The sequence below is a fragment of the Botrytis sinoallii genome (genome assembly GCF_014898435.1).
Source record: "Botrytis sinoallii strain Bc 23 chromosome Unknown BSIN_007, whole genome shotgun sequence".
Lineage (NCBI taxonomy): Eukaryota > Fungi > Ascomycota > Leotiomycetes > Helotiales > Sclerotiniaceae > Botrytis > Botrytis sinoallii.
Window position 1 is genome coordinate 975,524 of NW_024066034.1, and position 23,416 is coordinate 998,939.

A 23,416-nucleotide genomic window follows, 5' to 3' on the forward strand; every position below is an offset into this window, starting at 1 on the left:
AAGTACTGATCATAACCATTTTTACTAGAAAGGGAATAAAGTATATTTCATAATTTCGAAAGGATGATGCAAGATACAAACAGAACTAAGCAAAGTGATGTTTAATTTATGTGTTGGCTATGTAGAGCGTAGTGAGCATCTCCAACTAGGCTTACCAGCACCTTAAACCCGATGCACAATCTATTTACCGCAGACAATATGTTCAATACTTTCATTATTCCCAACCAACCCAAAAGACTTGATGTTCCCAAAGAATATATATATATATATATATATATATGTATATATGTATTATTCCAAATCCTCGAATCGATGCAACATCAACACCCATCAAACACCTATTTCCATCACCCCATGAACAAAACTAACTACATATCAAAATCGAGAAATTCACAATATGGTATATATAGTATAGTAATAACATCCGCTCGTCCCCAATCTATAATAAATATATACCATACCGCCAGACGAGTATTCAATAATCCTCTGTATTTTGTTCGAATAGTCCGTCTGTAGATTGCCAAAAATTGGTTTATTCATGACTATCGATGTCTGACTCGGGGACTAGTACCCTACTTACTTACTTACTTGCTATCTAAAACTCAATCTATGTAATTCAATCCAATCCTATCGGTTGTTATTCTTTTCTGTATATCATCCACATAGGTATATACTTACCATCCGCTGAAAAGAAAAGTAAAAGTAAAAACAAAAGCAAAAGCGCAAGCGCAAATCAACATAATATATATATCTACTACCTCCCTCCCTACACAACCTATACAAATCCAAATCCACCCGCACCCCAAGATCCTCCCTCCCCTTCTCCGCTCCCTCCCAAAAAATCCAACCCCCAAAAAAATCTCAAAAAAATCAATGAAGGGAATTGAGCCCAACGGGGGGGTCGAACCCCCAACCTTGTGATTGACCATCACATCCTACGATGAATAAGAGTCACACGCTCTACCGATTGAGCTAGCCGGGCAGGCTGTTGCTTTAATTGTTGAAAACCGGTCTCTAATCTACAAATATATTACTGTTTGTGGGTTGCGAAAATTCTTTGCAGAGTTTGGAGGTTAAGCGAGGGGGTGGTGGGTTGGTTGTGGATGTGCAAGGAACTTAGTTTCCGAGATGGTGCGTCTAGTAGGTAGATACCTAGGTAGATATAGTATAGACCATAGCGGGCTGTGCGGATATCAAAATAATTGTTTCAATTACGAGTATTGGGTTGGATGTAAAGATACAAGTTGCAATTCATCTGTATTTAGTTATTCTACTCTATAAATTTTTGTATGTGGGTCTCCTCATGCTATTTATTCATCCCCATGAGCTATAAGGTATTTATACTATCCTCTACTTTGATTCAAACCACTACGTCTCTACTCTTCCAATTACCAATTCGTATCCTGATTTGACGACCATCCATGACCCAATATTCCTCCCAGAGAAACATAAAATCCTAGCATCTATCATTCCGAAGAAAAAAACTAATGATGCATATCGTTTTCGTTCATAAAACCGTCCTCATGCCGCTCAAACGCCACGCATACCAGCAATGCCTTTATCCCAAGCAAGCAATCTCAGAAAAAGAAGAATGAAAGAATAGAATCAAAAAGGTATTCGAGAATTTCTCAAGGGAACATTATAGAGCAAGAGGAAAGTTTTGTACTGCTATGTGTGACAATATGTGTTCAAATCAAGCCGTCGGGTCACTTTCTGGCAACTCTTCCTCATTTAGACGAGGTAATCCTTCCACCGGTATTTCTACACCCTTCACGGGATGTAATAACATAGGCGGTAAGCACATTCGGCCTTCCCCGCCCTCATTAGCAGTCGTTTCAAATTCTTCACCTCCCTCATTGTCAACCTTGAAGCCAAGCCACCTTCGCCACAGATTGGGTGCGAATCCAGTGTTGTAGAACCAAGTCAATCCTCGGAGGTTATGTTCACGGTCACCAAACACAGAGGTTCTCGCTCCACCAGTTGCACCATTCCTCCCGCCGTTCATAATGCTTGCAAGGTATTCAATTGGCCATTCACGATCAACAAACAGTGGATGAGGAACAGAGACTGCTTTATAACCATGGTGCAACGCTGTTGTTGGAGCCCACATTTCCGTAAAAGCATGATGCTTCATGAATGTGGTTTCACGATGCATAGTATTGAGGAGCTTGCGAGACATCCTAGATGCTGCAATGATAGTCGCCCGGCGGGGTGGCAAACCTCCAGTAAGGTTGTAGCCTGTGACATCCTCTGCAAGAAGCCAGGTAGTTCCATCTGGATCAAAAAGCGGATTGAAAACAATAAGGTCGGCATCCTCACCAACACCCCAAGTGTACTTGTCCTTGTCGTAGCTAGTTGGAGGAACAGGATCGTTCTCAGTTTCAAACCAATCATCCATGTTCGAAGGTCTTTCAGGTCCCCAGATTGGCTTCTCGCCTTTCCGTACTGGTCCGCCTTTTTGACCCTTTTGACCGTTTATGCCAGCCCACATATTGTTCGGGCTTTCAGTTCCAATCTCGGTCTGTACACGGACCATTTGTTTGAAATCTTCCCATGTACCATGAACTTCCGGAACATAAAATCTACTATTGCGCTCCCACAGTCCTTTTCGGGGTTGCTCCCTTGTCCAGGAATCAATTTTTGATAGGAAGTCATACCAATGTCCGGTGTATCGAATATCAACCTCCCATTCCCAAAAGAAATCATACTCTTGATGGTTGTGAGCAAACCATTGCATTCCCATCTGAAGTCCCCGGTAAGATCCATGAACCGGTAGGCCTCGAGCGAAGGTGTCAAATAAGCCTTGGTAAAGCATAAGCATTTCGGTTTCGCTCCAAAATGTGGCGATTCCTGCGAATTCTGCGGGTAGACAATCTTTCAAATGCTGTTGATATGTTTCTTCATCAGCGAAGACAGGATGTACAGCGGGATCCTTGACTTGAACCAAGAGATGAACATCGTATTGGCCACCTGAACCAATGGAAATCTCGGATATCAATGCTCTCAACGCCATAATGTCCTCTTCTCGCCACTGATATTCGTCCCAGAGTCGAATGACAAACGCAGTTCGCGGAAGGAATTTTTTGGGTGGCGTTGCAACTACTTTCGAGGTGGTATCAACTGTACTGGAAGTAGTATTGAGGACGGGATTGACTGATTCATCCCTGGCGAGTAAATGGCTATCTTGCTGCTCAGTAACGGTTGAAAAGGTAGTGGGCTTTTTAATGACTGGTTCAATTGGTTGAAAGCGTGCCGCATTTCTTTGATGGCATCTCCTCTGAGCATCAGCCCAATCAACCTTTCGGTAGTCAACCTGGCCAGAATGCATCTTCTCAGCGTTTGAGTTGTCTGCCCAGACGGCATCAGAGCCCTCCATCTCTCCATGTTGACCTGTTCCAGTACCCCCATATCGCAAGCCATATCCATAACCATAAGGTCCTAATCTGCCATATCGTTCGAAACAAATATCTTCTGGTAAACCAAGAACTTCATAAGAGCCCATAATATGATCTGGGAATCCGCTTGGTCTGCCTTCGTAATATTGTAGTCTTGGCGCACGCACAGTATTCTCGCGATTGAGGAAACACTCCTGGACAGGTGCATAATCGTCATTGAAAACACCGGATGTAATATTGGTATATGGCTGAAATGGTTTACTGGCTGGAAGGCTGCGCACGGGTGTGACCATTTTCTCAGTCGGGGTCTGATTTTGCAGAGGTAACTCATCCTCTTCGCGAGGATACTCTGGTTTGTTATCAGAAAGCGGTACCAACGTCCTTATTCCACCGTAATATCGCGATAAAAATGGAAACGACTCCCAAAGTGGAGGCGGTGGCACTAATACATGGCCATCTTGAACCTTTTGGGTTGACAGATGGCTCATGCGAATTAAACTCAACATAAATATAACTATTGTAGATATCATGGCTAAACATAGATACCTCATGACTTTGGGAGGTAGTCTTCGCGGGCTTGGTCGTTGGGTAGCCGTGTTAGCTCTTTTTCGTAATATCGGAGCATTGGAGTGGTATGGATTCGATGTCTCTCTCGAGGAGGAAGGTGATGATGGATAGGAAGAATAGTCCGAATCTTCGTCGTCGGATTCTTCATGGTGCCCATACTTCTCACTATCATACTCTTGAGGCGGCTCCTCCTGGGCAGATATACCTGAATATTGTGTGTGCCGTTTAGTAGCCTTGAGAGGGTTTAAGGAATTAAAATCCACCATGTTGGCTCAGGCCAATGTGGCCAATATGTACAATTGAAGGATGAATCAATAGAACGTGTCTAATCCGTTGTCGCGAAATCAAAGATGGCGTCTATAGGGTGGCTATCGAGCAGTATAATTGATCAGTGGCATTCTAAGCTGGGAAGCTTGGGAAAAGACATTCACTCACGCATTGAAGATTGATTAGCTCATGCGACGATTGCGAGTGTGATGGTGATTATGATAGGATGAGATGTAATTTCAGGAATTGGAGAAGATAGAATAGATGATAGGTAGGTAGGTGTGTGGTTTAGTCGACTTTGAGGGGTGAGTTGAAGTTGTATTATGTATAGTGTATTGTGTTGATTGTTCTCGTGTATGAGATTATGAGCTTCGAATAAGTACAATGCAGCATAAGTTCGAGGTCCCACCCATACAGACAGCAGTACAACCTATGATTATCCGAAGATAGCCAAAACTACTTTTGGTAACAAAACTTTCCAAAGTTTGTTGCACGCGGCAACCCCGATTATCCTTACTAGTACACCCATGAAGGTCTAAGCCAAATTGGGAGAGTGTGAGAAATGATTGGATCATATTCACCCAGTGCTTATTAATTTCGAAAGTTCATGCCTCAGTCTTGCATTGACCTCATGCCTTAGGTAATACGTGCCGTTGATATTCATGCTCACAACTCCCTGCTGCAAATATAATATTCCAACCTACACATTGCTTAAGTATATTGAATCAGTGTGAACTTCTTGAGTGTCTACCCAGGCCTTGGAATAGATACACTCTGGAATCTATCTGAATTCGATTTCCCTCCCTTCTTATGAATGTTATCGCTTACACTGCCTGGGTATTACACCTTAGGCTTCAATTGAGCCTAAGTTCACACAGCATCTAGCTATCAAAACAGAGAGTCTTTCTGTAAAAACCCAGGAGAGCTCTACTCGAGTAATACAAGACCAGTTTCTGAATAATTAAAGGTGGCGAAGATCATGATGTTTTGTGTAATGACAATGATTCCTTTTTGTTCAGCAGTGAGTGAAACATTCGGCCTCTCCAGTTGATGATGTTTATCAGTTATGTGTAGTGAATATTGGGGTTGATCGATCAAACTTTTGACCTTCATCGTAGATGATGCTGTTCGCCCCAAAGGTCTGGAACTCATCAGTCTTGACGGGTTATCATTGGACAATGCTAGTTGTTAGTGTAGGTAGGCTCGTAAGTAGTATTGGAAGCCGACACATTCGCTGCTTTTGCGGGTACAAACAAGCATGGCGCCCGACGGTGATTGATTAGTCTCGGGAGCTTTCTTCCTTTTGCCGAGCCTGTCTCGGCCCTCTTTCTCTACTCCAAAAAGCTGCGAAAAGGCAATCGCATCTACAAGTAAGTATGCCGACAGGCTCGTACGATTAACTACCATTTTTGAACGTGAAGCGAACAATCCCTCTGACGTGTTCGCTTGTGAGAAGAATATATGTTTCTGTATTTCGGATACCCAAGGAGTTGAATGTTGTGCAACGGATAATTTCATGTAGCCCATAAATTGCGCTGTGATGTCTTGAGAAATACCGTAGCCAACATATATGCTTGCAGCTTTTGGTGGTAATATTGAAACTGAAGCAGAGAGATGACATGGAAGAGCCCTTTTCCCCTCAAATATCGCTTTCCTGCATAAGCCGATGCTGCATTGAAAGGGGGAAATGCATGTGAGGTCCTCCTCGCTACCCCTATTGATTCGACCCAACCTCAACACCAGTAATATCTCATCGATTATCTTGACGTATAAAGATTCTTTGTTCATGGGCTAAGACCCTAGTTCTTCCCACATACAAATGACTTACCACCTGGCCATCGCATCGGTCCCAAGTTCCCGATTATATCAACGCATTTTACTATACCGACGTCTTTTCACGGGAGATAATAGGAAGTGGATATACTTCTTGTATCCAGGATCTGACCCCTAATTAATCTCAATAACCAGTGCTACCGGGAAGTTGATGCCGTTACTTCACACTGGCCATACAAACACCAAACCTTCATTGTTCCTGACGAGCCAACACCGACTCATGCAAGCCGTGCATAAGCGAGTTTATATCTTGGGGATTTGCTCAGCTGATCAACCCAAACGAAGCTACGGAAGTTGTTTACAGTATCCATATCCCAAGATACTAATAGCCACAAATATCCGGGGTACATCTGATTCATGGAACGCCAATTCAAGAAGACTCAGAATCCAAAAGCCGAAGAGAAGGGTGAAACAAACGACATAGTTCTAACATTATACGATTCAGCGATTTCTTCAAGAGAAGCCCTTAAGGTAAGCTGTGGCGAATGTTTCTCAATGCGCACAAGGAGAAGCAACCATTCAGAGAGTGCATAAAGTAAGGAAAGGCTCCATTCCACGTCAACTGATATGATGATCTTGGTGTTCCAATAGAATCAAGTCCGTGTCACAAGCTCCACCGCTTGTGACAAGCATGACGGTCAATACCAATATTCTTTTTGATGCGGAAACAGCACTTTTCTCTGACTTCACCTGAATTGGCATTTGTGGGGGTTCCATCTATCGATTGCATCGATAACAAATAGTTGTACGTTGAGTGATCTCACCTTGATTATGACTTCGTGGCAAATCCATAGAAGTACTAGGTAGTAGGCAAGTATCAATAATTTACACCGTACAATCGATCAAGAGATATCAGTTGACGGTTGACCGATGCATCCAAGCCAATCTCTTGGAAGCCACTACCTTACATATTCCGCTGCACCTGCACCTTTCAATAATTATGTACCTACCCTTTTCAAATTTTAAATCAAACTCTCCTTAGTGGGAAGCCATTATTCATGCTCTCAATGGCAAAATTTTAATAAACTCCTCCTTATTCTTTCACACAATTCATCTGTTGTTCTTCTCTACACCCCAATCAAGTTGATTTATTGCTATTATTAACTCCATAATAACGCTCAGGATTTAAAATTCACGATACATTCACCAGGTCAGGGCTGCGTCTAGGAGACCAATGCAATGTTAATGCGAGTTTGACGCGGATTGACTGGCTATTTAAAAGACCTCACATTTAACAAACAGAGCACTCTGAACTATAAATCCAAACCATATCATCACTCTAAGATCATCAAGTAGAGCTCGTTTCATCTTCAACAATCCTTCAGCAACTCAAGCAACCACATTCTCTTCATCAGTAGGCAGAGTCTGTTGAACCCTACCACATTTCTCTTCCTATCTTTGAGAAGAACGTTTCTGAACTCCTTTTCTTTGAATCTCTCATCGATATTCAATAAGGACTTGTACTTTGTTGAGTTTTCCTTATCTGTGGTATGCACAAAAAACTGCCTCCATCCTCACTTTCAATCCGGAATTCCTCAGATACTTCCTCGCAATTCCTCTCACTTCAATAACATCATTTTCACTTCTGCTGCTCCGCACGTGATTATTAGATCAAATCTTCTCGAATTGCAGCTACTGCCATTGAACTACTATCACATTAAAACTTAGAACTCGTTCCATGGTCAGTCCTTCCCTCGTGATTACCATGTGTCTACTAACCGTCGTCAGACCATGAGTGTCTCCGCAACAACCACTGCTGTGGCGATCCAAGAACGTCACCCTACAAACGACATCACCCTAGAAGTACCAATGGGTCTTAAGCAACAAGACATCATCCAAATCACTCTTACCGGACCAGGTCTCGTCCTCACCATCCTAGGTATCATCATCTGCATCAACCTTTTCCAGCCATCCCTAACCTGTACTATTATCGCCTTGGCACCAATACCATGGATTGTGTATAACGACTATCATAATTTCATATCTTTAGGTCCAGGAGGAACTCCCTCCACTCTACTTGGATATGTCAAAATCACTTATCTTCGCATCTTTGCTCTTTCCGATCCGTACAGCCCACCAAGAATCCCCGAAGGTACAGAACCTGGTTACATACAAGCTGCCCGCAAAACCCTTCCTTTTCGCAGTGGTCCACGTCCCAAAGTTGCCGGTATTGCTCCCCAGAGACAAATAAGCCAGTATGGTTCTCGAGCAATGTATGAACTTCTCTGCACTAGCCTCAGTAATTTCGCACATCGACACTCGGACAAGCTCAAGACGGGGGTATCCTGTTTCGAGAAGAAAGGGCTTGCGCTCTTCTCTCTCAAGCCTATCAACACTACCTGCAATGGAGAAATCTGCCATGTGCACCACAGCGACAATAGTTACCATATGAACCTTCATCCGGAGGATGCAGCGATTGTTCTGGAAAATGGTTGGGGTGAAAGACATCCAATGGCTGGCGCTTCTGCACCGCAAGCTGTTGCCGATTTCTTCTCCTATCTTCCAATATCTCTGTCTGCGTGGTTTTCGCCAAGAGTTGTGCCTGAACAATTCGTCCTGATTTATGCACCGAGGAATAAAGATGAGCTTCAAGTTGTATGTCATATCATCGAGGCAGCTGCATTCTGGGTCAGTGGCGAGCAATTGTCACTTTCTATCGAGAGCGTTCCATTGATCGAAGAATCTGTTACTGTTTAACGCACATCGCTTGTGAATTGGTTGGAGGTTGATAACTACGATCATGGATGGAGCAACCGGATGAAGAAACGGGGTAGGGGATAGATAAAATTGAAACGGCAATGTGGTGAGAAGTAAAATGATGGTTGAAATGGATACACGAAAGGGGATTGGTAAATTGATGCAGGAGTATTGGATCAAAGTTGGTTTTGCATACATGAAGATATACCCTTGATTGCATTCCATCGCGTTGATATTTAGCTTATTCTTATTGCTACCAATGCATGGTGTTAGCTGTTAGCTCATTTAAAAAAGAGGCACTTATGAACGTTGCGTGATAATCTTGATTTCAAATTGGTATTTTAAATTCTGGTATTTACCTAATGGTAGTATGTGGTAGGGAAAAAAAACAATAAAGAAACTAACCCCGATCCCATACTAGGAGAGTGAGTGTAAATAATCATTCAAATTGGCTCAACCCATGCTCCCAGAAACATCCACAAAAATCCATGATTCAAATTGACAAAAGAAAAGAAGGCCTGTATGCTATCAGTGGACGAGTAAACATCCAAATTTATGGCCTCCTTGCATCACACTCTTCAAGGAACTTATATATTCCTTCCAGGCCCTCATATTCATCTGATTCAGATGGATGTTCGCTGACCTTTGTAAAATATGCAGAGCCACTTTCGCTGATATCTTCTTCCATTGTTTCGTAACCTTCGACCCAAGGATTTTCCGAAAATTCTTCAAGAATATTATCGTATTCATCTTGGTCAGGAGAGGACAAGGTCGTTTGTAGACAAGGAGATAATAGATGTGAGTGTGGTTCTGATTCGGCAGTAGGAGCGAAAGGGAATAGAAGAGCCATTTGCGTTCCTACAGCGGCGTCAAATCCGGTATCTTGATGTACAATTCCTCGCTGCACGCCGACTTCATCACAAAGACGCTCTACAGACTCGGCATCGCAGCCCGGGAATCGGACACGAAGGATGTGATTGTTCTCGAGGGTTATGGGGAGGTCGCCAAGAGAAGACAGTCTCTTGAGATCGTTCATTGTTACTGCGAGGTCTTTGAGAGCGCGTGAGAAGTCGACAGACAGGATATCGAGAAAACCGGAAGTGTTGAGAGATGGGGCGGCTTGAGACATCTTTTGGGCACCGAATGGGAGTGCTCCAGCGAGAGGGGAGAGAGCGGTAACGGTTGGATTGACAGCGAAGTCAACGTAAGAGCCTGGAGTGAATTTGGAAACAGATTGGACCTTGCGAGTGGTTTCCTCTCGGAGAGAAGAAACAGCCTTGTAGCGCTTCTCACCCATAGGAGTCATACCATCGAATTGGGCCTTCTGGCCAGAAAGGAAGAATGCTCGGACAGCTTGTGAAACATTGTTGACCACTTGTGCCGGAGCAGCAGGTGTATGAGAGAAGTATCGAGCGCCTGCTCTTCCGCCCCCTAAGCTGTAGCCTCCTGCTGTTCTAGGGAGCGCTCCACCACTCAAGTTTGGTCGGAGAGTTGAGGCAAATGGAGCTCTGCTTGTGAGACGAGACACAGCGGTTGCGGTGTTTGATTTTGGGAACGAAGCACGATCGTGCTTAATGGCTTGTCCACTGGTGCTCATAAACCGACGGACAGCAGCATTGACAGCACTTTGGGTAGTATACCATCGTCCCTTATTTTGACGGAGAAGGGCCGCCGGATGGATAGGATGGCGAGGTGTACTTCTCACAAAAATTGGTTGAAGTTCTGCGGTGACAGGCTTGCTCGTAACATCTTTGATGCGTAATTTAATGAGTTTCGTAGTTCGTTGAACTACGTTCCTATGAAATACGTCAGAATACTGTCTTGAATGGTTGCAATGATGACATTGGAGTTCCTCATATAGTTTATAGATTGCAGGAACAACTTACTTTAGCATTCTCACGGCTACAGGCGCCCAGATGCCTCCAGACGACGCCATGATGAATACTGATTTATGAAGTTATCAAGATCCTTTGATTGTTGTAATAAATGGTTTCGTACCTGGACGTCAGGACGGATCTTATCTGGGGATGTTATCGCCACTGCTCAGCCACATCACATGCCTGGACGTGGCTTAGAGACTAATGCTTTTCTAGCTTTAGCGTCAAAGCTACGCTAGTGGTTAGCGCGAAAATAATTTTTGACCTTGAGCTTTAAAAGTTTTCCTCCTCTACGTTTATGTCTTTACAACCAACCAACATCTTCAACAACAACAATAATAACCATCATACCTTTTCTTTGTGTGATGAGGTTTTCTATTTTCATTATGATTTAGTTTTCTTTTACTTGGTAAGCATTTACTCCTCCCTGCTTGCTTCAATTGCCTCAATGATGAACACAAACACATATTGAACAATCCAACTCTTACACCGCAATGGAGATTTGTATTTTAATCTGAGCAATCTTGATTTACATCATGAATTTTAAACTCATATAGTCGAGCACGCAGCTAACAGTTCGTCTCAGACATCTTCATTTGCTATTACATTCTACAAGCTGCCACAAACTTTCAATTCAAAAGGTTCGTAACATTACACATTTGTTCCTTATTCTTTGCGCACCGTTGGGGGTGATGATTAAAACTCATTGGAAAGGCATTCCTCAATCCGAATTATACTGTCGAATCTTTGCATTTAAGTTTCAGCCTTGTCTGACCCATCGTTCATTTATTGCATAATATTGAAACATATCTTCTGTGCCAAAGCTAACCATACATGGCAATAGGTACATACACTTCCTCATCATCAATTTCCTCGCATTACATGACGAACTTTGAACGAACGGGCGGACAGACTGCGCACTCCTTCTCCTATCTCCTATCAAAGCGAGGCGTACAAACCTTGTGGGAGGTGGACAGTTAGGAAGTGCTTGTTGAGAACTCGTCAGCTGATCTAATGCTCAATTGCTCTTGGATCTTTTCGATACGCCGCTTGATCAAGAACATCGATGCTAACCTATCTTTTTTTTAGGTAATAACTACAATCTTTTCTTCTACTGTCACACAGGACCATTGCATTGAAATGATGAAACTTATTCACACTGTTTGAAGTGGACTATGTCCGCTACTGAACGCACTACAAAAATCTGATTTAATGAGGTATATTTTGTTCTTACGTAGGATTAAGAAACAGTGCTAACAGTTCTCCAGCCTGACATTTGCTTATGGTTCCTTGCATTTTTGATACCATCAAAAACTTGTTCAAGTACAATCGACAATCGCTGACAATTTCGTCTCGTACGCAGGCACACTTCACAATTACGTTAGCAGGTGTTTCCCTACAAAATGTAAGCTACTTCTTCACCTCCCCTCTTCACATCCTTTGCTCTGATGAACCCAAATATTCGCTGTGTTCTTTCCGAGTCAACCTTTGACGAAACACATATTTCACCTTGGAGAACTGAGATAGTACTCTTTTCACTCATTTCCAATCGTATATCAAAAAAGCTTGGGATTTGAAGCTAACCTGCATAGACATAATGATAATTTGAGCTGGAACTTCATCTGGAGTTAAGGGAAGGGACTTTACTAGATACCCAAAATATAAATTTCCTGTTCTATTATTCATCGGCCTTTTCTGCTATGTGACTGTTCGTAACCATTTCGTGCATCATGAATGACTATAATCTGCGCGACCGATCGGTTGTGACACCACACAATGTTGGATTCGCTCAACAATCAGAAAGACAACAAAAAAGCTTTCTTCAATGGGCGGCATCGCGATTGGCGATGTATCGTCGAACGCAAAACCTGCATAGCAGACATGATTCATGCGGAGGGTCCTGGGCTGAATGACCCGTCTACTATTGGAATGAGGGCATGTGTTTCTTCAATGGAATGTAAGAATAAGAAAGGTCACTGGCGATTGAAGTGATGTGAGAGCGGAAATAGAGTAGTAATCAACCAGATTAATACCGAAGCCGTCAGTAACAAAACCCCCAAACTCAACCTACACCTTCAGACCTCCATCGCTTAATTCCCGCCAATACTTCTCCTCTCTCGGAGCAAATACCAAATTCGGACCATCATGATCCGCAACCGCAAGATCTAATAATTGATACTCATCTACCCTATCTCTCCCATTCATATTCCCAGGCTGTCCTTCACCGAGCTTGCCAGCTTCGCCTGATGCTTTTTCAAAATCAAAATACCACAGAGTTTTCGCGATTGCGAGACAGGTCTCATGGTAAGCCATTGCTTTGCCGAGACAGCCGGTGTCTCCTAGGGCAAATGGGGCAAATGCTGCGCGCATGGAGGCGAGGTTTTGCTCTTCTTTTGGGGTGCTGTTGAGAAGGTGGGAAGTCAATTGTTGTCTATAGAAGGTGGGTTATAGGGGAGATGGGGTAGAATGAGGAGGGTGGAAGTAATGAAGAAGCAAAAGAGAAAGAAAAATTATGGTACTGAAGTAAGGATCCACGTCAAAGAATCGAATAAACCTACCGAAAACCTCCTTCCTCAGATGTCAACCACCTCTCCGGTCGAAAGGCAAATGGCTCTGGAAAATACTCCTCATTATGCATCACACAATATGGATTGACTCCAACCATTGTACTACGCGGTATCACATGTCCATCGACCACAAAAGGTTCTGTATGATCCGAATAAGGTTCACGCCAAAATGTGGCTAGAAATGGTGGTGACATTCGCAATGTTTCGTCAATACAGGCCCGAAGGTATTTGCATGAGGAGAGTTGGGCTCCGCTTTTTATGTCAAGGCCGGAGGAGAAGGTGTCGCGGATTTCGGTGGCGAGAAGAGTATAGGCGGTGGGGTGGCGGGAGAGATAGAAGAAAAGGGAGCTGAGAGCTGCGGAGAGGGTTGTGCCGCCTGGGAGGATATATTTCGTGTTAATGATGCCCATCACGGATAGATATGGGTCTGAAAAGACGCTCCTATTGAGCATAGGAAGGGCTGTCGAAAAAGCCAACTTTGAGGGAACCCAATAGGTTCAAGAGAAAGGACTCAGGAAATCGACATAACTCACCCGCGGGAATAAAAAATACAGCTTCAGCCCATAATTCGCTGCGCCCAAGACTCTCTATACCTTCACCGACTTCCCCTCCTGCGATAGAATAGAAATCATGCTTTGCGTCCTGTGGAAGGGCTACACGTTTCTGTATTATACTCTGTATTGACTTGGAAAATGCCACGCCGTTCTTCTGGTTAAGTCGTCTGAGAAGTGGCTAAGTTTTGGACATTATTGGCTAGGCCACTGTGTGGTAGATGGTTAGTTGGCTTCTTGAAGCCGAAAATGCTAGTCTTGGAGGAGAAGGACTAGTACGTCATGAACTAGCTCTGATTTTTGAAACAGATTTCCAGACGAAGAAACTACGATCTACTCACTGAAAATACTAACAAGCCCATTCATGGAAATCATTGCTCTTGGAAACGCCCTATTCCTCTCCTCCGTTTGCGTATCAAGCGGTTGTCCAAAAGCCAACTGCCCAGCCACATCTGTCGTAAGTCGTTCACACAATGGCGACATATTAACAACTTCATTCTTGGTATCCAACAATAGCTTCAAGAACACATCAATCTCGCTACTCATGGTGGGCTCAAAAGAACGCAATGAACGTTCGGAAAGAACTTTTCCATATATCTTACGCTTTTGGCGATGTCGTTCTCGTTCTAGTGTCCTGAAAATGTTGATTTGGGGGTTGAATTGGGTGTGAGCGTAGATATGGGCTTTGTTTATGGAGGGGTGTAGGTAAATCGCTGGGTGGGTCAATACTTATTGTTTTAAGGGAGAGGGAGAAAGGGGGTTGAATTACCTCGTAAAGCGCTGGAGGTGTTGAATACTAGACGGTTGGGAGCTTGTCTATATACGGGGCCTTTTTGATGGTAGTTAGTGCTGATTATCTTCAAAACAAGAGCATGTTCTGGATAAAGCACTACTGAATAGACATACCATATTTCAAGTGGTCGAAATATGTAGCGAGGTGCAGACGCCTTTTAACGGCATGATAGCCACCATAGCCATCTGTGAATTTGGCGATGAATGGGCCGGGATAGTCTTTCAATGGGTGGAGTGCAAGTTGGTAGCTAAGAGCAAAAAGGATCTAGTAAAGTCAAGCGATAGATTTTAGTTGGAATCATCGTGGATGGGATACTAAGAGTTTTCCTTACCAATGACACTATGATACCGAGAGCATAAACTGCCACTTCGGACAATCTGTCCAATGTGTCCATGGTAGAGAATAGAGAGAATCTGAAAGGATTGTCACATTCAGAATTCGCGTTTGTTTGAAGGTTTGAAGTGAGTTTGAAGATTCTTGAAAAATTTCAGTACTTCAACTTTTGTTCACACTCCTCATAAAGTTAAAATGAAGAAACCAAAGTGTGGTTCATTCAGATTGATGAAAAGGCGTCGATTGATCGAAGGATGCGCAGCCTCGTCTGTACCCGGAAGCTTAGGAAGAGACCCGTGGTGAATTGACCCGTAGAAGGCGGGGGAGGCGTAAAATTGTTGCTGACTGCAGCTATCGATCAGTGGTGTTGTGTTACCTCATCAGGCAACGTTGAATATGACATGCAGTAAGGCTTGTGAATCATTCGTGATTAACTATTTGCGAATTCATGAGTGATATGACACTGCCGAATTGGCATAAGCTGTTCAGTTGGGGGATCGGCTCTTGTAGGTACGGCACGGTAGTTGCGGTCAATGCCAATGTATTGGTAGCAATAAAATTGCCTGGAAAAGCCTTTCTATTGGTCGTGATGACACATATTGAAGACTGCATACTACTACTACGAAACAATATACGATATACTGCTGATGAACATGCTGAATAAATAGGAAAGTTAGCAGATAACTTTACCCAAAAGGTTAGACGAGAATGCCATACAGTTCATTTTTGCTTCTATTATCTACGTAGGTAATCCTTTCGTTTGTTGCATGCATGTGAGGTATATTCCAGGCTCAAATGAACCAAACTTTTAATCTCACCACAAGGCCGATTCTAGTCATTCAGTCCTTGATCGATTCTACTAATTCCGTGAAATTTCAACTTCTTGTATTGCATAACATTACCGGCATGGTTTCTTGCCAAAATTCGACTTCCATTCGGGCGTGGGAGATTCATGCTTACAAAAAGGAATGTAAGACGGAGAAAACTATATGACCGACGCCGCCGCTAACTTTTTATATAATTCGTTTTGATATTGGCGTGTCTGAATAGATGGGAGGCAGTAAGGCAGTGTAGTATTATTGTTCCTTGGTTGAATGATAAGCATAGTTTTCGACCTCCGATATGCTAAATCAACGGAGAACTGGATATCTAGCATTCATTCCTTAACACCCCTCGATATTTAGGTATTTAGATCTAATCAGCATTCGACGAGACTTTAAGTACTACTTGGATCTGGCTAATTCAATGTTAACCTCTACTTGAGCTTTTTAGACTAATTTCATCGCCTAGTCTTGGATTCCTCCCCGCCTCCTTTTCCAGAGTGAGTCGTGGTCGTGTAATACCCCCCCAGTGACAATTAAAATTATTTTTTAGTTTTTCCATTACACAATCTATAATTGCAGCAATGTGCATGCAGCCTTTTTCACCATTTAGGATAGGCATTTCTTCAGGTTGTTTACATATGTGGTAAAGTGTTTTGATGCATCATTAAGGAGGTGGGTGTTTGCATGGGCAGATTGCGACATACAGCCATTACTTACTCTTGCAGAACAGGATTTGGGCGTCCTTCAACTGAGGTGTAAATTCCAGAGTTGCACAAGATACCAAGATTTTACTGATTGAGACTAACAAAAAAATTCTAAACATTCATTTTATGTTATTACGAAAAATACCTAGGTAGGCACGGAATTGATCCCTCTGTCTCCCAGTGATTTGTAGCAACCAACTCGATAAAGAAACTCCCTTCACAATTGTAAATCATCCTTCTCAGTGTTACAAAAAGTTAGTTCTTCTAATGAGCGTTCCATTTCCTTCAGTTATGCCCGTACTTTACAGTAGATTCTGAGCTCCAGTCATCCTCGCACTCGTTGCCTTTTTTACACATTAATGGGAGGCATCCATCCACGGGTGTTGACGCTCAACCAAGTTGTCACGCGAGGATTTCGAAGCAGCACAATCTCGTTGTTCAACCTCAGTGGTCCTAACAATGGTCCCATGTGAAGGTTGATGAGGTTTCGGTAGCGGTGGTGGCTGCTCATCGAGCGAATGCGCATGACTTTTGCGGGACTCGCTTCCGATAAGTTTCAGTTCAGCTATGCTTGCAGGTTGGCCACTTTCATTTGCACCAGCTCTATGTTGCAAACCAGCACCATTGGACCATTCGTTCCTACATTCTCCAGACTCCGAAGGTTTTTGACTTCCTTTGTTTGAAAGACGAGTCCAGGAGCGTGCGTGTGAAATTATACCAAATAAGAGCCTCGCTCGGTAAATATCTTAGGAATAACAGGTAGGCAGAAGACCAATAGCACACAAGTAACCTCGGGAAGAGTTCACATCAAGACGGGAGATACGGTGTATGTCGCTTCACCATCATATTCAATGCCAAATGTTACAGCGACTCTGCCTGCCGCACACACTATAGCCAGTATTCCAACGGAGAAGACCAAGGAGATACCAATCTTTCGTGCCATTGTCATTTGCAAAGTCCAAATTACACGTTGTGGAAGAAGCAATATAAGCAAGTCCATTATGACATTGAAGATGGCTGTGAATACACCAAGAGCTTTGCGGTCGATGCATTTGCCTTTGACCCATGGCTGCCAAATGCTCTCGTGTGGGAGACACGTTATGGCGGAGCTAATAATGCTTGAAACATAAAGCAAGACGTTGAGCAGAATCATTAGGTAGCTTGTCCAGTAGAAGAAGGCGTGGGTACGATGAGGCGAGAATATCTGCACCCACTCAATCAATATGGCCGTCTTTGCGAAGAGTAAAGCGGCGGAATAGCTTATAGTTAGTCCAAATGTGAGGGTCTATGTCGGTGAAGTCAGTGACAAAATTATCTGAGAATTTTTAGCACGCAATCGAACAAACCTTGACTATCCCAGGCAATGTTTTATAGACTATATCCCACTGATAAACATAGAATCCACTTCTATGCAAGAAATCATAGAAGACCCAAGTCAGAAGTACGAATGCTACCTATAAAGTGCCGTCAGCAACAACAATAAGAAAGCCAGATGCTGAGGAAGTCCTTCCACGACTTACGTATGCCAATAGACCGAGATCTCAATCGAACGAGTATATAGTCAGCAAAAAGACATCATAGAACTAGAGTAGGCAATGCACACAATCTTGCAATTCCACCTTTTTCGTAATGAAGATTCGTGAGTATATGCGACCAAGAGTCGCTGCTGTTGAGAGGGCTAAGCAGACAGCACCAACTATGATGGCCTCATGATTGCTATTCGAAGGGTTTGTAAAGTTGGGGATAATACCCTCTGGTGGCATCAATGACGGGCCGTTCAATATTTGTTGCTGCACGGCTGTGGGCAGATTGGGAAAATCCAGAAATACGCTCGCCATTATCGCTCGAGTTTGCACTTTGTTGCCACCGTGTTGCGTGATTGAATGCCACGAAGAATCGAATGACAATCAGAGAAGAATCGAGGAGAGCGAAGATGATCAACGCATGATGTTAGAAATTCTGATCATCAAAACGTCCTTTAAAATCTCATCTCATCTACCTTTGTTCAATCCGTCGTGTGGTACTATAGTCTCACCTACCAAGCACTCTAACCTCAATCCAATTGGACATTTCGCGTGGAACAGCGCCTACCTAGGTAGCTATTACCAGAAAGCCTTTTCTCTGATCCGTTCACTTGCGTTGCGGGATTTGAGCTGATCATGAACGACCATCATCTACCTAGGTAGGTAGGCACAGGAGAGTGACAGTATGACTGCATGTATGCACGTTATTGTGCAACAAACCCCCCTCTGGAATTTATTCCATCATTTGGGAATAGAAAAACCCTCATTGTGAAACTTCAAACGCACAACATTTAAATTTCTTTTATCCAGGGGTAGGCACTTTAGCCGGGCTCGTGCTAATCCGTTTTCGGGATACCAACTGTTAGGTAGGTACAGCACAGAAGCCATTACAGGGACATAAGGATCACACGATATATAAGGCGAACAAATCAGTCTTTTGTAAGTTCATTGAGTATAGGCGATTTCAATCAACTTTATCTAGTCCACCGTCCATACCACACCATGGAAGCTGGTAACATCACGGCCACAGCCTCATCTGAGAAGACGAGCCAAATCATCGCTAGAAATGACGCCGCTCTTCCATCACCGCTGACCATCTTGGGTGGTGTCGAGGGAGAAGTGATTGTTTACCTACGCGGAATACGTTTTGTGATGCTCGCTGCCTTGTTCGTTCTCTCTTCATAGAATTTACCCTTACCTATCACCATCACTGTCTGGTGGCGTCTTAATTTCTGTTCGCCGTCAATTTTAAAAGTTTAAACTGATTGAAACAATGATGAATAGGATCGGCATTATGGTTTTTATAGTTAGTGTGGAAGCGAACGTCGCTGTTACATCGTTTGTGACTATCACGCGCGATCTTGGGGGGTTTGAAACTATCAGTTGGATTCTATCTGTTTATCAGCTTGGATTTGTTGGTGAGTTTAAAATACGATTCCTATTGTATCAGTGTCAACCTACTGAATGTATCTAATTTAGCAACCATTGCCATATCTGCTAAATTGAGTGACATATTCGGTCGCAAGCCCATCACTGCAGGCTTTCTGCTGATTTTCACAATCTTCTCGGCGGGCTGCGCTGCTGCCCAGACTATGACTGCACTGTTAGTTAATAGACTATGTGTGAACATATACTCTAAGCTCATATGTTTTCTAGTATTGTCGTCCGAGCATTTCAGGGTCTAGGTGGCGGTGGTTGCTACACGTTGGCCTCGATCCTTATTGTTGATTCTGCCCCACCAGAGAAGTATGGAAAGTACGTCACTGTGGCAGGTATTGCGATCGCTCTGGGGACCGCTCTGGGGCCAATTATTGGCGGAGCTATCACCGAAAATACAACTTGGCGATGGATATTTTTGTTCAAGTGAGTTTTTTCAACCTTACTAGCAAGACTTTTTCTAATATTTCTTCTTCTTGCAGTGTGCCCATAGGCGCATTAGCTCTTTTTCTAGTGTTACTTGGTATTCCTAACGGCTTTCCCTACCAGCAGCGAGGTCGCCGCCATAAATCAATCAATGCTGTACTCAGAACACTTCGGGACAAGTTAGACATTACAGGCTCAATTTTGTTACTATTTGCAGTCTTGGCTTTCACAGCATGTTTCATGGAAGCTGATTCGCGGTTTCCTTGGAAATCTGCGTACGTCACTACGCTCTTAAATACCTCAATTATCCTATCGATTGCTTTGTTGACCTGGGAGCGGCGTGTCACTTTGACTGACAAGGTGCGTGAGCCGGTACTGCCTTGGCGGTTCTTTACAAATCGCGTAATGATTGGTATCCTACTTGTAATGATGCTTGTTGGCGCGCCTATGAGTGTCACTACCTTCCAGCTTCCTCAGAGATTTCAACTCGTCAATGAACTTTCAAGCCTCGATGCTGGAATTCGACTGCTACCATTTGGGGCTGTGTTTCCTGTTGGTTGCATGGCAGGTACTATTATTGCTGGCAGATTTAAAGCCCCAGCAATTTACTTGATATTTGTCGGATCGATATTTCAGATAATTGGGTATGCGCTACTCAGCACTTTGAGTACATCTGCACATATTGAAACGGCCGTATATGGCTACCTCATCATATGTGGCTTCGGTTGTGGTTTAACATTTACAATGGCTTACATCATGGTTCCTTTTACGGCTGACCTATGTGATAAAGCTGCAGGAATGGCTTCGGCTAACCAGTTCCGGGCGATGGGAAGCGCTATAGGGTTAGCTATTGCTACATCTGTTTTCAATGGGTACGCCTTGTCTCATTTTGCGGACTTGCGGATTGACGGTTCCATGACAGAGCTAATCACTGGACAGTCATCACTTCCTAAGTCTGTACGCGAAGATACTAGGCGTATTCTGTCTGAAGGCTATAACCGTCAGATGCTTGTTCTATGTTTGATTTACGCAGCGCAGATACCAATTGCGATGCTGGTGTGGAAACGAAAACAAATTGTAATCACGTAGAACAAGATGCTAGGAATATAGGTTTTCGCTAAACCCAAAGCTGAAAAGATTACAATGTATAAAATGTTTAATATCATCAACACTGCGAGTACTTGCCTCACAAACCGAATGTAAATATCCTTGTTTCTGTAAGAATTTATAAACTCCATCATGGCAAACGTTGAGAAACTTCTTAGCAGCCTCAGCGGCCCCATTAGCCCCCAAAATGCAATGTTCGCATCACCATCTGTTTGAGCTTGGTTGCCCCGTAAGCAAAGCTTCAGGAATAGATGGCGTGCGGGGTGTTTCGGGGAACACATACTAGCTCTTACATGCGATTAGACCATAAGGCAGAGGTCAACCAGGGGTCACAAAAATTCGGCATATGTTGTCACACTTTGACGCCGCTACGCCGTTTTCAAAGAAAGCGATGATTTGATGAGATCTAATCCTATAGGAGTAGAAGTTAATGCATGCACTGCGCAGATCGATGCTGATGGTGTCAGCTCAAGTATGATTCCGGCGCAGTATCGTCAAGTGTATTGATTTTGCTCACCGAGAGGTTGGCATGAGAAACATTGGGAAACACAATGACATTACGAGCATATCGATGCGACGATCATTTTCAAAATGGATATGAATCTCAAGAGAAGATCATGCCTTGTGATTATCACTTGTCTGGAGAAATGCAGTTATGCCCGAGGTTTCAACATGCAGCCTCGTTCTTTTGAAACCTACTCGTCACAAGCGAGACACCCTTGATCGTGCGGCCAAGGTAAAGATATCAACCTTAAGTTTCCTGGTATTTCTCTTGCTTAATCTATGCTTTCAACTCTCTATCTTTCTTCGCCATAAGACAATCTAACTGACAAAGTGAATTTTCGACGAAATACCAAACCTTGACGACAATCAGAATAATTTCTAGCAATGGAGCCCAAAACATTAGACAACAGTGCCTTGGAGCCCTTTGGCATCATTGGGCTATCTTTCAAGTTGCCTGGCGAGGCTACAGATGAGGTCAGCTTCCGGAAAATACTTTCAGAGCGCAAGAACCTCTCCACAGACTGGCCTAAAGACCGGTTTACCACGTGTTCAATGTTCAACAATGGAAAGGTATGTTGATATCTTACAATTATCAAACTCTTCTGTTGCTAGCTATTTGATCACTCACATCATGACCAGTCTTAGGGCTAGTTTGGATGTAAAATCCGTGCTGAATCCACTGAAATAATCTGCACTTTGTGCTATTGCGGATTCCGCAATAATATTAATCTGCTTCAAAAAGAACAGATTATTAATCTATAGTTTTATAGTTTAAATATCAAATCCATCAAATAATCCGTGGTTTTTCTAGAATATTCAATTTAAACTTCAATTCGATATTAAAATCCTATATTTAAAATTGAAAATTATATAAAAAGCTTTAATAGAATAATGATCTTGAAAAAGTACTTAGAATTAGAAAAGAAATACATTTTGATTTTATCTTTCTTTTTCTTTTCTTTCAAAAAAGAATCTTTTTTTGAAGTATTTTTAAAGCTATTTCTATATATAAAATTATTTCAATAGTCAATAATGCAATCATTACCCAAAATATCTCAAAAGCATTTAGAAAGTCGAAAATTATTAATGACAATAGCAATTGAAGATTTATATCTGTACAAAAAGAGGGTAGAAGATCTTGAATTCGAAGTTCCTTTCCCCTAATTCGTTATTCCAAACGAAAGTCTAAATCTATAGTAAAAGCAATCGAATCTCAAAGCCAATTTCGAGATTATGATATTTTCTTTTCTTTTCTTATTAGAAATTCATTATCCAGTTCTTTCTATAATAACAACATTACCTTTAATCAGAAGAAAATACTCTTTATAAAAAAAAAACTATATATAGATATTTAATTCAAATAAAGCTTATTTTAATTATATTAATTTATAATATATAGCAGGATTCCGAAATTAATAAGAGACTCTCAACAAATATTAATACAAATAGTAATGAGAACAATGATGATAAAAGGAATGTTGATAATAGCTATAACATTAATTAAAATCCAAAATATAATATCTATAATAATTCAGAAAGTGAAAAGAATCCCTTTATCGATATTATTGAAAGAAAGAATAAATCAATGGATTCAGAAATTAAAATCGAAAATATTTCAAAGAAATCTATAAATTAATTTAAATAAAAACTCTATAAAAAGCTTCTTTTAAACTTAATACAAAATCATCTATAAAAAACTAATTAATAATCAAATCAATTTATTAAATAAAGAATACTTTATTATAATCAATTTGTATAAGCTATTACTTTAAAGTATAAGACACATACTAATAATAATAAGAATCTAATTAATAATCAAATTAAAAAGAAAATCAATTCGATATAAACATCCTTTTTTTATTTATTTATTTGATTTAATTGATTTGATTTAGATTAAGGGATATTATATAAAATATCAATATCTTTTTAACCTATCTAATTGAAATATTAAATTCAATAAAAAAAACAATATTATGCAGTCTTATATATCTAATTATCTATAGAAAACACT

At 42.1% G+C, this 23,416-nt stretch overlaps 9 protein-coding genes across 9 annotated transcripts; 5 read left to right on the plus strand and 4 right to left on the minus strand.

The window, feature by feature from the left end:
- Window positions 1-1,693: 1,693 nt before the first annotated feature.
- On the minus strand, window positions 1,694-4,228 carry EAF02_004717 (uncharacterized protein; the record flags this gene model as incomplete). The annotated part of the gene is made up of 1 exon (XM_038900765.1): window positions 1,694-4,228. The coding sequence occupies one exon, from the start codon at window positions 4,226-4,228 to the stop codon at window positions 1,694-1,696; it is 2,535 nt and encodes an 844-aa protein (XP_038759277.1).
- Window positions 4,229-6,419: 2,191 nt separating this feature from the next.
- EAF02_004718 (uncharacterized protein) lies at window positions 6,420-6,756 on the plus strand (the record flags this gene model as incomplete). Its single annotated transcript, XM_038900766.1, has 2 exons — window positions 6,420-6,533; window positions 6,661-6,756. The coding sequence occupies 2 exons, from the start codon at window positions 6,420-6,422 to the stop codon at window positions 6,754-6,756; spliced, it is 210 nt and encodes a 69-aa protein (XP_038759278.1).
- Window positions 6,757-7,740: 984 nt separating this feature from the next.
- EAF02_004719 (uncharacterized protein) lies at window positions 7,741-8,759 on the plus strand (the record flags this gene model as incomplete). Its single annotated transcript, XM_038900767.1, has 2 exons — window positions 7,741-7,743; window positions 7,791-8,759. 2 exons carry the CDS (start codon window positions 7,741-7,743, stop codon window positions 8,757-8,759), a joined length of 972 nt encoding a protein of 323 aa, XP_038759279.1.
- Window positions 8,760-9,312: 553 nt separating this feature from the next.
- EAF02_004720 (uncharacterized protein) lies at window positions 9,313-10,695 on the minus strand (the record flags this gene model as incomplete). Its single annotated transcript, XM_038900768.1, has 2 exons — window positions 9,313-10,555; window positions 10,646-10,695. 2 exons carry the CDS (start codon window positions 10,693-10,695, stop codon window positions 9,313-9,315), a joined length of 1,293 nt encoding a protein of 430 aa, XP_038759280.1.
- Window positions 10,696-10,934: 239 nt separating this feature from the next.
- Window positions 10,935-12,245, plus strand: EAF02_004721 (uncharacterized protein; the record flags this gene model as incomplete). The annotated part of the gene is made up of 4 exons (XM_038900769.1): window positions 10,935-11,045; window positions 11,223-11,277; window positions 12,000-12,041; window positions 12,229-12,245. 4 exons carry the CDS (start codon window positions 10,935-10,937, stop codon window positions 12,243-12,245), a joined length of 225 nt encoding a protein of 74 aa, XP_038759281.1.
- Window positions 12,246-12,412: 167 nt separating this feature from the next.
- Window positions 12,413-12,628, plus strand: EAF02_004722 (uncharacterized protein; the record flags this gene model as incomplete). The annotated part of the gene is made up of 1 exon (XM_038900770.1): window positions 12,413-12,628. The coding sequence occupies one exon, from the start codon at window positions 12,413-12,415 to the stop codon at window positions 12,626-12,628; it is 216 nt and encodes a 71-aa protein (XP_038759282.1).
- A 75-nt stretch (window positions 12,629-12,703) lies between these two features.
- EAF02_004723 (uncharacterized protein) lies at window positions 12,704-14,941 on the minus strand (the record flags this gene model as incomplete). The annotated part of the gene is made up of 7 exons (XM_038900771.1): window positions 12,704-13,037; window positions 13,195-13,579; window positions 13,737-13,935; window positions 14,109-14,467; window positions 14,524-14,583; window positions 14,661-14,811; window positions 14,879-14,941. The coding sequence occupies 7 exons, from the start codon at window positions 14,939-14,941 to the stop codon at window positions 12,704-12,706; spliced, it is 1,551 nt and encodes a 516-aa protein (XP_038759283.1).
- A 1,823-nt stretch (window positions 14,942-16,764) lies between these two features.
- EAF02_004724 (uncharacterized protein) lies at window positions 16,765-18,246 on the minus strand (the record flags this gene model as incomplete). Its single annotated transcript, XM_038900772.1, has 5 exons — window positions 16,765-17,153; window positions 17,249-17,693; window positions 17,755-17,862; window positions 17,929-17,948; window positions 18,012-18,246. 5 exons carry the CDS (start codon window positions 18,244-18,246, stop codon window positions 16,765-16,767), a joined length of 1,197 nt encoding a protein of 398 aa, XP_038759284.1.
- Window positions 18,247-18,933: 687 nt separating this feature from the next.
- On the plus strand, window positions 18,934-20,883 carry EAF02_004725 (uncharacterized protein; the record flags this gene model as incomplete). The annotated part of the gene is made up of 5 exons (XM_038900773.1): window positions 18,934-19,097; window positions 19,216-19,349; window positions 19,411-19,534; window positions 19,588-19,794; window positions 19,851-20,883. The coding sequence occupies 5 exons, from the start codon at window positions 18,934-18,936 to the stop codon at window positions 20,881-20,883; spliced, it is 1,662 nt and encodes a 553-aa protein (XP_038759285.1).
- Between the last annotated feature and the right edge of the window lie 2,533 nt (window positions 20,884-23,416).